A 17312-nucleotide genomic window follows, 5' to 3' on the forward strand; every position below is an offset into this window, starting at 1 on the left:
ATGCAATCCCTATCAAAATACCAATGACATTTTTCACAGAACTAGTTCTAAAATTTGCATGGAAACATAAAAGACCCCAAAGAGCCAAAACAACTTTGAGAAAGAAGAAAAAGATTCCCTTCAATGGGGGATCAAGATGGCAGAGTAAGAGGATGTAGAAATCACCCCTCTTCCCAAAACACATCAAAAATATATATACATTTGGAAAAATTCTCATGGAAAACTAACTGGAACCTGGCAGAAGAACTCCTTCACAACCAAGGCTGCAAAAATTATTCCCATGTAATCAAGTAGGATGAAAAGAAAGGCATTGGGTTGGAACCTGTGTCCCTGGGAGGGGAATAAGGGAAAAGGGAGATCACATGGGCAGACACTCACCCTGGGAAGTGAGTGGGTAGAGCCACAGACTGGGTGTCCAAGTTCTAGGGTCCTATATGGAGAAGACAAGCTCCCTTGGCTGTTTGGAGAACTCCTGGGACAGACAGAATGGCTTGAGAAGCCCAGATTCCACTTGTGAGGAGTATGTGGGTGCTGGCTTTCCATAAGACAGGGTGAAGAGAGAGGTCTATCCTAGTGGCTATTGCCTCCTTGTGCTCCCCAATCTGAGCTGAGTAAACACCATGGCCCCACTCACTCTATGCCACAGCTTGGCACTGGATTTATGGCAGCCAGGTCCTGGGAAAAGACTCCATGCAGGGACACAGAAGGCAGTCTGGGGCCCTGGATTGTGGTCCAGGTAGGGTGGCAGTGGCCATTGTTGGCACTTACTCAAACAGTGCCAGAGAAGCAGCCCGGATTTCTGACAGGAGTGAAGCTGCTTCAATTCCCACAACCACAATGCCATGAATCCCAGTGCCAGCTGAGTGAATGCTTCAGCCCTGCCTACTCCAGGCCATAACCTTGCACTAGATCTGGGACAACTACAACAGGGGAAAAAAATGTGACCTTGGACTGTGTCTGAGTGGATGCCTACACAGGCAGCACACTGGACCTCTGTAAGTGTATGAGCCCCACTTATTATAGCACCCCCCCCACCTCTGGGGCAAAGGCCCCAGTGTGGGGAGAAGGAAAAATACACACTTAAAGGGAACAGAGCCAACTCGAGCCTGACTTTCAGGACACCTGCACCAGAAACTTGGGAGCAGACCCTGACCCTGAAAGGGCAGTGACTGCCACTGAGCAGAGAAGAAATCCCACCTCACACCCTGTGTAGGCTCCAGCTCCTACAAGACCAGCTACACCCCATATCAAGGTGATAGTGGCCAGTACACCCTGAGGAAAGGCGTGGCTTGTGTCCACATCAAATCCAGCCCTCACACTAAAGATATTTGGCACATGTAGTCCACACAGGGATGCCCTCACATAAAAACACACTTTCAAGACCATGATAATAACTGTTTCACCTAAATTCATAGAGACAGAGAAAGTTAAGCAAAATGAAATGGTAAAGAACTCCCAACTGAAAGGGCAAGAGAAAGCCCCTGAAAAAATAAATAATGAAACAGAGATAATCAGCCTACCAGTGAGTTCAAAAAGTTAGTAGTAATGAAAATGCTAACTGAATTAAGAAAGAGAATTGATCTAAGCATGGGATCATTTTAACAAGGAACTATAAGGAAGACCCAATAAAGAAGAGATAATTCAATTTCTGAGATAGAAAATACTTGAGAAGCAATGAATAACAGACTAAATGACACAGAAGAATGCATACATGATCTGGAAGATAGAATAATGGAAATCATCCAATTAGAACAGCAGACAAAAAGACAAATGGGAAAAAAAAAGCAACATATGAGATCTATGGGCTAATATAAAATGTGTCAATATATAGGGGTTCCAGAAGGAGAAAAGAGAAGGGGATCAAAAATGTATTTGAGGAAATTATGGCTGAAAACTTCCCAAACCCAAAGAAGGAAACAGATATCCAGGTACAGGAACACAGAGGGTCCCAAACAAGATGAACCCAGACAGGCTCACACTAAGACATATCATAATTAAAATGGCAAAAGTTAGAGATAAAGAGAATTCAAAGGCAGCAAGATAAAAACAGAGTCATATACAAGGGAACTCCTATAAGATTATCAGCTGATTTCTCTGCAGAAACTTTGCAGGCCAGAAGGGAGTGGCATGATATATTTACAGTCCTGAAAGGGAAAAACCTACAACCTAGGTTACTTTGTCGAAAATTAATAAACCTTTAGTTAGGCTCATCAAGAAAAAATAGAGAGGATCCAAACAAACAAAATAAGAAATGAAAGAATAGAAATAATATATGCTATCACAGAGATACAAAAATTCATAAGAGAATACTATGAATAGTTATATGCCAACAAATTGGATAGCCTAGAAGAAATGGACAAATTTCTAGAAATATACAGCCTGCCAAGACTGAGTCAAGAAGAAACAGACAATTTGAACAGGCTGATTGCTAGAAGTGAAATTGAATCTGTAATTAAAAAACTCCCAGCCAACAAAATTCCAGGAGTGGAAAGCTTCACAGGGGAATCCTACCAAACATATAAATAAGACCTTATACCTATCCTTCTGAATCTATTCCAAAAAACTGAAAGGAGGGAACACTCCCAAATTCATTCTACTAGGCCACTGTCACCCTGATACCAAAACCAGACAAAAACACTACAAAGAAGAAAATTACAGGCCACTATCTTTGATGAATATAGATGAAAAAATTCTCAACAAAATATTAGCCAACTGAATGCAATAATACATAAAAAGGATCACATACCATGATCAAGCTGGATTCATTCCAGGGTCACAAGGATAGTTCAACATAGGCAAATCAATCAATGTGTTACACCACATTAACAAAAGGAAAGAAAAAAAAATCACATGATCATCTAAATAGATGCAGAGGGCTTCCCTGGTGGTGCAGTGGTTAGGAATCCACCTGCCAATGCAGGGAACATGGGTTCGAGCCCTGATCCAGGAAGATCCCACATGCTGTGGAGCAACTAAGCACGTGCGCCACAACTACTGAGCCTGTGCTCTAGAGTCCGCAAGCCACAACTACTCAGCCTGCATGCCACAACTACTGAAGCCTTGTGCCTAGAGCCCGTGCTCTGCAACAAGAGAAGCCACCATAATGAGAAGCCCGCGCACCACAACGAAGAGTAGCCCCGGCTCGCCACAACTAGAGAAAGCCCTTGCACAGCCACAAAGACCCAAATGCAGCCAAAAATAAATAAATAAAAATAAATAAATAGATACAGAAAAAGCATTTGACCAAATTCAACATTCATTCATGATAAAAACTCTCATCAAAATAGGTATAGAGGGAACATATCTCAACATAATAAAGGCCACTTACTACAAACCCACAGCCAACAAAAATACTCAATGGTGAAAAGCTGAAAGCTTTCCTGCTAAATTCAGGAATAAGACAAGGATGCTCACTCTTGCCACTTCTATTTAACACTGTATTGGAAGTCCTAGCCACAGCAATCAGACAAGAAAAAGAAATAAAAGGTATCCAAATTGGGAGGGAAGAGGTAAAACTGTCTCTATTTGCAGATGACATGATATTCTATATAGAAAACCCTAAAGTCTCCATCCCAAAACTATTAGAACTAATAAATAAATTCAGCAAGGCTGTAAGATACAAGATCAATAAATAGAAATCTGTTGCACTTCTATACACTAATAATGAAATATCAGAAAGAGAAAGTAAAAAAACAAAACAAAACAAACAAAACAAAAACCTATGCATAAACTAAACCAAGGAGGTTAAAGATCTATACTCTGAAACCTATAAAACATTGATGATGGAAACTGAGGATGATTCCAAGAAATGGAAAGATATCCCGTGCTATTAGATTGCAAGAATTAATATTATTAAAATGGCCATACCACCCAAAGCAATCTACAGATTTAAATCCCTATCAAATTTAAATCCCTATCAAAATACCCATGACATTTTTTTCACAGAACTAGAACAAATAATCCTAGAATTTATACAGAACAACAAAAGACCCTGAATTGCCAAAATAATCCTGAGGAAAAAGAACAAAGCTGGAGGTATAACCCTCCCAGACCTCAGACTATACTACAAAGCTACAGTAATCATAACAGCATAGTACTGGCATAAAAACAGACACATAGATCAATGGAACAGAATAGAGAGTCCAGAAGTAAACCCATGCAGCTATGGTCAATTAATCTATGACAAAGGAGGCAAGAATACACAAAGGAGAACAGACTGTCTCTTCAATAAGTTGTGCTGAGAAAACTGGACAGACACATGTTAAACAATGAGATAAGAACATTCCTTCATACCATGTACAAAAATGGACTCAAAATGATTTAAAGACCTAAATGTAAGACCTGAAACTAAAAGAGAATATAGGCAGAACACTCTTTAACATAAATCACAGCAATATTTTCCTGGATCTGTTTTCTAAGGCAAAAGAAATAAAAGCAAAAATAAACAAATGGGACCTAATTAAACTTAAAAGCTTCTTCACATCAAAGGAAACCATCAACAAAACAAAAAGACAACCTACAGAATGGGAAAAAATACTTGCAAATGATGCAAGCAATAAGCAGTTAATATCCAAAATATATGAACAGCACATATAACACAGTATATTAAAAAAAACCCAAATAATAAATAAAAAATAGGCAAAAGACCTGAATAGACATTTTTCCAAAGAAAATATACAGATGGATAATAGGCATATGAAAAGATGCTCAACACAGCTATTAATAGAGAAATGAAAATAAAACCACAATGAGGTATCACCTTATATCTGTCAGAATGGCTATCATCAAAAAGCCTACAAATAAAAAATGTTGGAGAGGATGTGGATAAAAGGGTACCCTTGTACAATGTTGGTGGGAATGTAAGTTGGTGCAGTCACTGTGATATTTTTAATATCTAAGTTAGGTCATATCACTCCTGCTCAAAACTGTTCACTGGCTCACTTCAGTAGGGAGGTTCCTTAAAAAACTAAGAATAGAACTACCATATGATCCAGTAACCCCACTCTTGGACATATATCCAGAAAAAACGAAAACTCTAATTCAAAAAGATACATGCACCGCAATGTTCACAGCAGCACTATTTATAATAGCCAAGACATGGAAACAACCTAAATGTCCATCAACAGATGAATGAATAAAGAAGATGTGGTGTATATATATATATATATATATATATATATATATATATATATACAGTGATCTACTTCTTTAACATGAATTTGTTTGAGTACTGGTGAGATTGAATGCTTCCCCCTATGTTTGTTAATGGATGGTTGATGTATGTCCTTGGGCAAGCTACTTTTACCTCCTCCTATTTTCTCTATTATGAGCTAGGAATAGAGGTACTAGCTTCTGGAAAATGTTTGTCAAGTGATACACAAAAGCAAAGAGCTTTTCAGTTTATTTGATATTAAATATATGACACAAAGGCAAAGAGCTTTTTAATTTATCTGATATTAAATAATTGGATAGTCAATGTTTAGTGAGTAAATCTCAGAGATTTAGCTACAAAGTCATAAGAACACATACAAAAAGGTACACAAGTCAAAATGACTATGAATGAATAGGTTGTTTCAAATGCAAAAAGTGGGTAGAAAATTTATTTTTGCACTTTCTGATGCGTTGGCAAAGTATTCCAGGCTATTGCCTCCCTCCCCACAATCAACCCTGGAGAAACTACAGAAGTATATGTGAGGTATTGATGTGAAGAAGTCACATAATGTTTGGGAGAAACTAATAAAAACACGTGAGGACTTCCCTGGTGGTGCAGTGGTTAAGAATCCGCCTGCTAGTGCAGAGGACACGGGTTTGAGCCCTGCTCCAGGAAGATCCCACATACCGCGGAGCAATGAATCCTGTGCACCACAACTACTGAGCCTGTGCTCTAGAGCCCACGAGACACAAACTACTGAGCCCGTGGACCACAACTACTGAAGCCCACGCGCCTAGAGCCTATGCTCCGCAACAAGAGAAGCCACTGCAATGAGAAGCCCGTGCACCACAAAGAAGAGTAGCTCCTTCTCACTGCAACTAGAGAAAGCCCGAAGACCCAACACAGCCAAAAATAAATAAATTCCTTAAAAAAAACTAACTCCCTCCAAAAAAAACAAACAAAAAAACAAAACAAACAAAAAATACGTGAGACCTGACCAGACACTTTGGACTTTTATTCCACCTCGGCTCGTAAGGCTGCTGTGTTACAACTTAAGGAGATTGCTTCTTTTCAGTGCTTACAGAGTAGCTAATAATCAAGGGAATATGAAAAGATAAACATTAGATAAGATAAACAAGGGATATGAAATATGATAAGGGATATGAAATATGACATTAGATAAGATAAATCAAGGGAATATGAAAAGATAAACATTAGATAAGATAAGATAAACATTATTGGGAAAAGATAAACATTAGATACCAGAGGAGTCTAATGACTATATAAAAAGAGAAACTGAGTAACATATTTCACATGAAGCAGAATTACTGGAACAGATGGACCAATAATATACAATAAGCAAAATAAATATCCTCAAAGACATAGGTAAGATATTATTAACATGAAGCAGGAACAAAAGACATTAAAAATGACTAAGTGGAGACGTTAGGTCTGAAATTTTTAATAGTTGAAATAAAGAAAACAATAAAGTGATAATAAGGGACTAAATAGTAGACAGACACAGCTAAGAATGAATTAGTGAGATGGAAGATAAGATTGAAAAATTCTCCAGAGGTAGCAGGAATGGTTAAAGGGAGAAAATAGAAAAAAAGAGCTAAAAGCTATGGGGGGCTACCCTGGTGGCGCAGTGGTTGAGACTCTGCCTGCCGATGCAGGGGACGTGGGTTCGTGCCCCGGTCCGGGAAAATCCCACATGCCGCAGAGCGGCTAGGCCCGTGAGCCATGGCTGCTGAGCCTGCGCGTTCGGAGCCTGTGCTCCGCAATGGGAGAGGCCACAACAGTGAGAGGCCCGCGTACCACACACACACAAAAATAATAAAATAAAATAAAAGCTATGGGGATAGAATTAAATCAAAAGATATCCTGACAAAAGTATCCCCAGAAAGTGGAAAGAGAAGGAAGAAAATACTTGAAGAAATAAAATGATAAATATCCTAGAATCAAGAAAGATCTCAGGTTAAAAGCACTCATACCGTACCAAATGAAACAGATAAGGAAAATTAGAGTAAAATCCTGAATTCAGACAAAGAGCTGGTTCTAAAATCTTCAAGAAAGAAAGAGTAGATCACTTCTAATGGAACAAGGTATAGGTCCATATACCTTTCAATAGCAATATTGGAAACAAGAAGTCAACAGAATAATATTTTCTAAAGCATTTAGGAAAAAAAGCATTTATGTCTAATCTGTCATTTAAATATGAAAGCATAATAAAAATACTGCCAGCCATACAAGGCCTCAGAGCGCTTGACATGTAAGTTCCAACTTTAAAAACATTCATATAGCAGCACTAAAGATACTCATATAGCAACAATAAAATGACTACAGCAAGGCACTGTAGTAGTAGGCACTGTTCTGAGAGGTTTTCATATATTAACATAAATAAATAAGCTCATCTGATTAACTCAAATAAGGAAAGACATAAATCTTAGAGGATACTAGTAAGAGAGATGGAATGAAAAGATGATCAAATTACACATAAAAGTTTATTGTTGCCTAAGAAAAAGCAATAACCAAAGAAAACAAAAAGAAGTACAGTCATAACAATTCAACTGAAATTCCACCTAGATAATATCAAATAGGAATTCAGGGAGAGGGGCACACACTAAATTACTTATTCTGTTAGGGGTCAATATAGATTTTAATAAGTTAAAGAAATGAACATAGACATGGTAAATTAATACAGATATAGGTCTTGAAAACAAGAATCATAAGAACAAAAATAAAATGAATTAAAGTGGAACGAATTGTTTCTTTTAAAAAAAATTTGTAGGGCTTCTCTGGTGGCTCAGTGGTTGAGAGTCCACCTGCCGATGCAGGGGACATGGGTTTGTGCCCTGGTCCGGGAAAATCTCACATGATGCGGAGCAGCTGGGCCCGTGAGCCATGGCCGCTGAGCCTGGTCTGGAGCCTGTGCTCCGCAACGGGAGAGGCCACAACAGTGAGAGGCCCGCGTACCGCAAAAAAAAAAAAAAAAAAAATTGTAAAAGGCAAACTCACATAGTTAATAGAAGTTAATGTGAGAGATTATCTTTGAGACATGACGGTGGGGTAGGATTTCTGAAATGAAATATGGTGAAGAACACCATAGATAAATTGGGAAAAGGTTTGTGCAATTCTAAAACTAATGATGGACAAATATCTAGAATAAACAAACAACTCCTGATAATCAACATGAAAAATACAGGAATGCCAAAAGAAAGATGAGTAAAGGCATAGAACATGAACAAATAATTTATAGAAAAGGAAACTTTCCAAAGAGGCCAATAAACATATGAGCAAATACTCAAATTCAATAACAGGAGAATTGCGAGTTAAAACAATTACATATGGCTTTACACCCATATTTGGCATTAGAGGATAATGCCAAATGTTGGTAGGCATATGGACACTTAAGAAGCTACTTTGATTGTTAATGGGAATAGAGACTGGTGCAGTAATTCTGGAAAGGAATGTGGTAGTGTTTAAACAAAGGGCATAAGAGTATAGTATATGTAGCTCTGATATACCAATGTTAAGTGAAATAAGCCAGACATAAAAAGACAAAAATTACATACTTCCATTTATATGAGGTACCTAGAATAGTCAAATTCATAGAGACAGAAAGTAGATTAGTAGCTACTAGGGGCTAGCAAGGGAGAGAATGAGGAATTATTGCTAACTGGGTATAGTTTCAGTTTGGGATGATGAAAAAGTTCTGGAGATGGATAGCGATGATGGTTGAAAAACAGTGCAAATGTACTTAAAGCCACTGCACTGTACACTTAAAAATGGCTAAAATGACATACTTTATGATAAAATGGTAAACGTGTATTTCACCACACACACTTAACAGTAGAAAACCAGCAATCCAATTAGAAAATGGATAAAAGACATGAACAGACATTTCATCAATGAGGGGATATGGATGGTAAATAAGCACATGAACAGATGTTTAAAACCATTAATAGGGAAATGCAAATCAAAACCACAATGTGTAGTGGTCTACACAACTATCAGAACATCTGAAAATAGGTGATAACAACAAATTCTGGCAAGGACGTGGAGAAACTGGATCTATCCAGCTTGCTGGTGGGAATGTGAAATGAAAATAGTTTGGCAATTTCTTATAAAACAAAACATGTGCTGACCACATCACCCAATCACATTATTGGGCATTTATCCCAGAGAAATGAAAACTTATGTTTACACAAAAACCTGTATATGAATGCTTATAGCAGCTCCATTTGTATTAGCCAAAAAAATTGGAAACAACCTAAATATCCTTCAAAAGATGAATGGTACATTCATAAAAGGGAATACTACTTGGCAATAAAAACTAATAAAATATTGATAAATGCAGCAACTTGGATAGTTCTCAAGGGGAATTATGTTTAGTGAAAGAACCAATGTCAAAAGGTTACATACTATATGATTCCATTTATCTACATTCTCAAAATGACAAAGTATAGAGATGCAGAACAGATTGGCAGTTGTTAGAGACCAGGGGTGGTTGGTGTGACTATAATGGGATAGCACAAGGAAAACCTCTTTGGTGACGGAACAGCTCTGTACCTTGACTGTGGTAGTGGTTACATGAAACTATACATGAGGTAAAACTGCACAGAAGTACACACACACACATACACACACACACAGATGAGTTAACGTAAAACTGGTGAAAAAGGAATATGGTCTATAGCTTAGCTAACAGTATGACACTAATATCTATTTCCTGATCTTGATATTGTACTACAGTTATATAAGATGTCCTCATCGGGGGAAGCTGGATGAAGGGTTCAGGGTACGCTTATGTGTCATTTTTGTAACTTTCTATCAGTCCCCAATTCTTTCAAAATTAAAAAGTTGAAAAAAAGGTCTACATGCACTTAAAGCAATATATATTTTATAAGACAATACATGAATATACAACAAACCCACTGGAATGTCTCTTAGGGGAATGAGTAATAAAATACATTATTGTTAGCCTTGCACTGGCTAATGATGATGACAGTGTGCCATAAAAATAGGAATATGATGAATTTCAAAGAGGTTATAAAAGTATATTTTAACTCTGAATACAAATAAACCTCTTTATAAAAAGTATTTTATAAGAGCCTAGATTATGGGGCAGACAAACTATGGATGAAATCCTAGCTCTGCCACTTAGCACCTGTGTGACTCTGGGCAAACTACTCTGCTTCAGTCACCTTATCAATAAAAAAGGGAACAATGTAACTCATGCCCAATGTTCTCAGAAGTGTTAAACGGGAATAACGTAGGTAAAGTAGTTAGCACAATGCTTAGCACATAGCAAGCACTTAGTTATTAGCAATTATTGTTATGATTATAAATTCAAGCACCAAAATTACCTTTCAAACTGGCTGACAAAAGATATAACATTTTATCTTTCCTCTAGAAACTAAAACTAAACGGGTGAGATCAGAAACTCTTAATCTTTTTCATTATTATATTCTGAAGTTTTATACACAAATAAAATACTTGTGAAATAAATGAACAATTACAAGGTTTAATTTCATCTCATCACTAAATCTTTACTATGTACCTAAAGTTATGTACCTTCATCCTTCATGTTCCGATCTATCTGTGGACCAGCATTCCTTTCTCGGAACTGTATGCCCTGCATGTGTCTTTGCATAGTTTCCTGTATTACTTCAAACAATGGTTGATCCTGTTTGAGATATAATGGATATTACCTCTGTTAGAAATCACATTTTTCTCATCGTCTCCCAAATTCCACAACTGAAGTTTTGTGGAAACATATATTTTTCCCTTAAAAGGAGAAGCGGGGATAAGGGGTGGGACTGGGGAAAGAAGCAGCTCCTATACATCATATAATAGATCAAACCTTTGGCATATGAACATTTAACATACTGTAGTTTTAACTATAAATTCTGTGACATGAAATAGTTTGTAATTTGCTGATACATGAAAAATAATCTTGTGAATTTGTGTAATCTGCGTTAGAGTGAACAGTTCAGCTAATAAATGAATCTAGCTTATTATACAGAAATCTGAGTTTTAAACTGGCATTGCTGTTCTAATTCATCCACATACATAGCAATGGAGATAAACTATATACTATAATGGTAATTTACTTTAGGTTAAAAAAATTTTTGGACAAATATTCTTTGAACACTTCATGATAGAAACATTGTAGTGACATAAATCTATGCTAGCCCTGAGGTAGCTTAGAAGTCCTCCATACCAAATAAACTATAACATAAATGCAGATCAGAAGTGGCAAAAGTACAATATCCCTGGGGGAAAAAAGAACACAAAAAAATGTTTATTCATTCTGCACTGCTCATAAGATAAACTCTGAACTCCCTGGATTGGTAGCCAAGGCTCTCCAACCTGGTCCACCCTTTCCACAATCCCTTACTACCCTATAGGTACCCTACACAAAAAGCCAAACTAGACTGAGCAGTATGTCCTAAACTGTGCACCAATCCACCCTGTGCTTTATTATTCATTTCATCTTTAATATCTTCTCACAACTTCCCTCATCTCTGATGAAATCCTACTCATCTTTCAAGGTTTAGTTTAGGTGAAATTTACTTTCACCTAAAAGTTTCACCTGAAAGTTACTTTCTGTAGTCCTCCCTGAGACCCACCTACTAGATCATCTCTCTTTCTTTTATGAGACTACATAGCACTTCCCTCTTTTTTGCAATGATTGTATTATATACACATCACCTCTTCTACCATGTTGCAAGCTCTTTAGGCAAATAGCAAGTCTTATCTCTGTAATCTCTCATTGTAGCAGCAGGTGCTAAATAAATACCAATATTTGAAGAATTTGTAAGATTCAGATTCTTAATTTTACATGTATTTTATATTAGAAGCTAAAAGTCATTTTTCAGGAAAAAAAATTATTTTAAGAAATGATCTTTACCAGTGTACCAGCAGACAAAGGAGCAGAATCATCTGTAGGATACATTCTGGAAACTGGGCACCTGAGAATGTCTAGACCATTTGGGACCATTTTACAATAATCCTGAATACACTGCAGCCACCACCACACAGCATCTCGGCAGTTGTATCTGGCATAAGTTCCTTCACCCAGGAGATTAGGAATGAGACCATGTCTCAGGGTACCAGCAAATGCTAAAATAATATTCCTAAAACAACAGAATTAGGTGAATCATTTGACATGAAAACAATCACTTAAAAAATTGAAGACAAAAAAGTCACTCTTGGTAATCACTATTTTTTATGTATTTTCTCTCCTGCCCTTATTTCTTTGTATTTTCATGTAGAAAGAGGTCATAATATAAAATAAGCACTGAATTAAAAGTCAGGAACCTTGAGCCTAGCCCTGTCTTTTTCTCTAACAATCTGTGTGACTAACCACCTCTGGGAGAATTGTTTTTCATCTGTGGAGTTTGGGATTGGACTGGGTGATTTTTAAGGTCCCTCATAGCTCTAGGTTTTACTTTTGAAATCCCTCGTATTTCAAAATCTTAGGAACTAAGAACATGAATCTTATTACTTTAAATAGCAGATACCAAGAATAAAACCACCATATAAGAAAATAAATGGGTAAAAACTGACCTTGAAAAACATAATTTATTTTCAAAAACTTGTAGAGAATATTTTATCTTTCAAAGTGTTATTCTACTATCATACACCAAACGACAACTTTGTAAGATGGCATGGCATTCTAGAAAGAGCATGAAACTGAGAAATAAGAAGACTGAGATTTAAATCCTAGTGTTGCCATCTGTATGACCTTGGAAAAGGCATTTAAAATCTCTAGGCCTCAACGCTTTTTGGCTAAAACATTTAGAAATTTAATTAATTCTATATATCAGTTCAATGCCCATTTCTTTTTAAAAAAATTTTTTTAAATTTTTGGCTGTGTTGTGTCTTCATTGCTGTGCATGGGCTTTCTCTAGTTGTGGTGAGTGGGGACTACTCTTCGTTGCAGTGTGCAGGCTTCTCATTGCAGTGGCTTCTCTTGTTGCAGGACACGGGCTCTAGGCATGCGGGCTTCAGTAGTTGTGGCACATGGGCTCAGTAGTTGTGGTGCACAGGCTTAGTTGCTTCGTGGCATGTCAGATCTTCCCAGACCAGGGATTGAACCTGTGTCCCCTGCATTGGCAGGTGGGCTCTTAACCACTGTGCTACCAGGGAAGTCCCACGCCCATCTCTTAAATTATAGTGTAAGAGGAACTTTTTATCTTCGCAGTACAAAAGTGTTAGTATGGACTGTGACACTTCCAATTAATAAAAAGTCAGAGTATTAGCAATCTTAATCATCTAGGACATGTCATACATGAGAAAGTTGAATAAAAAGTCCTCTGTCCATGAACATCTCTGCAGAGGGTGGAAGTAGAACTATCTGTGGTAGAGACAGCCATGTGTCCACCAAAATGGCTTTCCTATACATCCCAGCCTACCTTACACTTGGCTGTGGCCAGGTGACTGCATTCTAAGGCAAAAGAATGTTAAGTACATGGAACAGGTGTGTGTTCCTCAGGCTCTCTTTCCCTCTCTGCCAGCTGACTGGAGAGAACCTAGAGTCCCTGGAAGATGGTATATCCTGAAGATAAAGAAGCCTATATCCCTTCACCACTAAGTAGAAAGTTCCCTCCTCAACACCCGTACAGGATCAGAAGCAAATGAATTTCGTTTGTGAAAAGCCATTGAAATTTAAGAGTTTATAATTCATAGCAGCTAGCACTACCGTAACAAATGCATTATCTTCTGGGAAATCATCTAGATCAGGGGTAGGCAAACTTTTTTTCTGTAAAGGGTCAGACAGTAAATATTTTAGTAATATTTTAGTAAATATTTACTAAATATTTAGTAAATATTTAGTAAATATTTTAGGCTTTGTTGGCCATATATGGTCTTTTTTTTTTTAAAGATCCTTTAAAAACGTAAAAACCATTCTTAGCTCATAGGTCATACAAAACAAGTGACAGGCCATAGTTACCTGATGCCTGATCTAGACAGTCATATATAAAACTAAGTAGCAGAAATTTTTGACAGTACATAGAAGTGATCATTGGGAGCCCAGATAACAATGAAAGTAAAAATAATTATTTTAAAAATGAACATTTATGGAGTGCTTAGCATGTGGCAGACATTGCTCTAGATACTTTAACCGTATTAGCTTATTTAATCTTCACAAAAACCCTATAAAGTAAGTGCTATAACCATTCTACGAAGAGCACAAAGAGAACAAATAATTTGTCAGGTGGGCATTTGGAACCAGGATTAGAACCTGGTAGTCTGGCCCAAACCCAAGTTCTTAACCACTATACTATGCTCCTGACGTTCCACTTCCTACTTCTTAATCACGATCATTTAGGGGCATTTGGGGAAGAAGCACACAGCCTCCCAAATTTCTATAGCCCCATAATAGTATCTTAAGTCCATAATAAAAGGTCTTATTATATATTAGTTAGTATAGGGAAGCATATAATACATTTTAGATGCTCTTAGAAATTTCCAATTTTAAAAGGATCAGAAATAAAACTTGTCATTTGGAGAGGCAAACCTCCAGTTATTTCTCGGGTGACATCAAAATAAGGTATCATATAAATGCTTTTTTTGCTACAAATTTTAACTTGCGGAGCAGTGATTTCAAACTTTAGTCTTAGGCCGCTGAAAATCACCTGGAGCCCCTGTGAAAACACAGATTGCCATCTGCCAAATCTGCCCTTTCCATCCCCAGGTTTGGATTCAGCAGATCCAGCATAGAGACCAAGAACTTGCATTTCTAACAAGTTGTCAGATGATGGTGACACTGCTGATTTGTGGAACACTATACAGCACTGACGTAGAGCCTTTCTTTTCTACCTCCGATAAATTCATACATAATATTGTGACATAAGAAAACACCATTTTAAGTCTAGAAAACATAAAACTGGAGGTTACGAGGTCTGACATTAAAAAGAAGAAAACCTGGTATTATAATTCTTTCTACCGGACTCCGTCAAAAAGCCAGCAATGCCTTCATTATGGAAGAACAGAAAATGGCAGACTTTCCAATTTTACCTAAAAGTTCATCTGAGTTCTTACACTTAACTTGGGCATAGAAATTTTACTCTTTAGTGAGTGATGTTAGTAATATGGTTATACATTTTTTAGTTTTACTTGAAATAAAGTAGCAAATGCTAAAGATAACCTGATCTGTAACATGAAGGGTTAGAATTTGGTAACTTTAAAGATTTTCACTTCTTTGAAATTCTATGATCCTATTAATTGAATATATAAAAAATAAAATTAAAAAACACACCTAAGGAAAACATGCCTCCCAAATGTTGAGAATAGATGAATAAGAAAAGTTTGAAGAGCATGTGAAAAACATTCGAACATAAACCTGCATTGCAACTTTTTAGAGATTTCCTACCTGGCCTCCAAGTAGCGTCCAGTAATCAGCAGCAGACCTCTAAGGGCAATAAAAGTATCCCTTCCCCAGCAGCGGAAAATACCAGAAGAAAAGTGAGGTAAGCCTAACAGAAAACACAACAAAGTAATACATTAACCTTAATATACACAAACCTATGAACTCCATTACTATAGATGAGTTGCTCTAAACTTGGGGGTCAAGGATGAGCTAAAAAGAGTCTTTAAACCCTCTTAAGGTATCTGCAGAATGTATGGCTATACTTAATGTCAACTTTTGTGTGATGAGGTTCCATAATCATATCTGATTCTTAAAGGAATCTGTCACCCAAAATAGATTAAGAATCAGTGCTAGAGAGTGATGCTTATCTGAATTGGTTCAAATGTGTGAGTCTTTAAACACAGATAAACTTTCTTTTAGTAAATTAAAGTTAAAGATTAAAATCAGAGGTCAAATAATTAACACATCAAGAAACTCTTAATATAATAGTAATGATATATTTTAAAAGGTTCTATGTGTAATTCGAAGGCAACAAATTAATCTAAATATGAGATGATTACCTTAATGATACATAATTAAATGGTTATTAATCTATCACTATAGAGTTACTTTATTACCAAATTTCCCATTGACTTAAAATGACTTAGAAGTGTATAGTTTGTTAGCCAGAGACAATTTTTACAGATGAAAACAAGGATTTCAGATGCCAAATAACCTGAACATTCTAGGTAACTGCAGCTTTTATGCATGAAGTAAAACAGAGTGACTGATGGATAAAATCTAAAATTTTACTTTTAGATTGAGTTTGGTTTCTTACAAAACATGAAAAGAATATAATTGTTATCTGTACTAAAAACAATAATCAGTAGGAAAGTAAAGGAAATTAGCATTTCACTCAAGAAAACCAACTATGCTGAAGTAAATGTAACAAATATTTTAGGAAGGGAAAACTGAGGTCATAAAATGTTCACAGCATTCATTCGTAACTATTTTCTAAACACTTAACACTATTTGACAATATCTTGTTTGTTTTCTGGTTTGTTGAATGAATGTCTCTCCCCAATAGAAAATAAGATCCATGATAACAGAAATCTCATTTGCATTGTTTACCAAAGTATATCACTGAAAATTGTAACTGGTACATATCACTATAAAAATTTACTGAATGAATGAAATAAAAGATTAATTATAAAAGGTAAATTGAGAGGTGAAAGAATTTGACTAAGATAAACAAAAATTGGCAATACTTCACAAAACTTTAAGTTCCTGTTTACTGGGTCTTCACCTTGTATGTTCTTCTGTTAAGAAAACATCAGAACTAAAGGTAACATCAGACGTTTTTTTCTATATTGTCTTTCAAACAGTGGTACAAAATTTCCCTAAACACTTTGGGTATTGTTTATACATGGTTCACATATACAGTTTATATACTGGGTTGGCCAAAAAGTTTGTTTGGTTTTTTCCGTAAGATGGCTCTAGTAGCGCTTAGTTGTCTTTAACTTCATTCAACATAATTTTGTTATACTGTATTGTGACAGCTGTCATATCTGTCGTGCATTAAAAAAAAAACTTATCACAATTGGTGAATTTTTGTGTAGCCATTTTAATACTGAAGATGGAAGAAAAAAAGCAACATTTTTGGCATATTATGTTTTATTATTTCAAGAAAGGTAAAAATGCAACTGAAACGCACAAAAAGATTTGTGCAGTGTATGGAAAGGTGCTGTGACTGATTGAACTTGTCAAAAGTGGTTTGCAAAGTTTTCTTTTGGAGATTTC

General features: G+C 36.5%; 1 protein-coding gene and 1 long non-coding RNA gene across 3 annotated transcripts in view; one reads left to right on the forward strand and one right to left on the reverse strand.

The window, feature by feature from the left end:
• AGL (amylo-alpha-1, 6-glucosidase, 4-alpha-glucanotransferase) overlaps window positions 1–17312 on the reverse strand; it is a 79487-nt gene that overhangs the window by 18469 nt on the left and 43706 nt on the right. For both annotated transcript variants that reach the window (XM_060139519.1, XM_060139518.1), the window contains exons 25-27: window positions 15537–15639; window positions 12069–12294; window positions 10730–10841 (exon numbers count right to left, since the gene is read on the reverse strand). In XM_060139519.1, coding sequence (XP_059995502.1) covers window positions 10730–10841; window positions 12069–12294; window positions 15537–15639 — 441 coding nt within the window. The remainder of the gene's footprint in view (window positions 1–10729; window positions 10842–12068; window positions 12295–15536; window positions 15640–17312) is intronic.
• LOC132514594 (uncharacterized) overlaps window positions 1–17312 on the forward strand; it is a 115960-nt gene that overhangs the window by 8125 nt on the left and 90523 nt on the right. The gene's annotated exons all lie outside the window — the stretch shown is intronic.

The sequence above is a fragment of the Lagenorhynchus albirostris genome, chromosome 2 (assembly GCF_949774975.1).
Source record: "Lagenorhynchus albirostris chromosome 2, mLagAlb1.1, whole genome shotgun sequence".
NCBI classification, from domain to species: Eukaryota; Metazoa; Chordata; class Mammalia; order Artiodactyla; family Delphinidae; genus Lagenorhynchus; species Lagenorhynchus albirostris.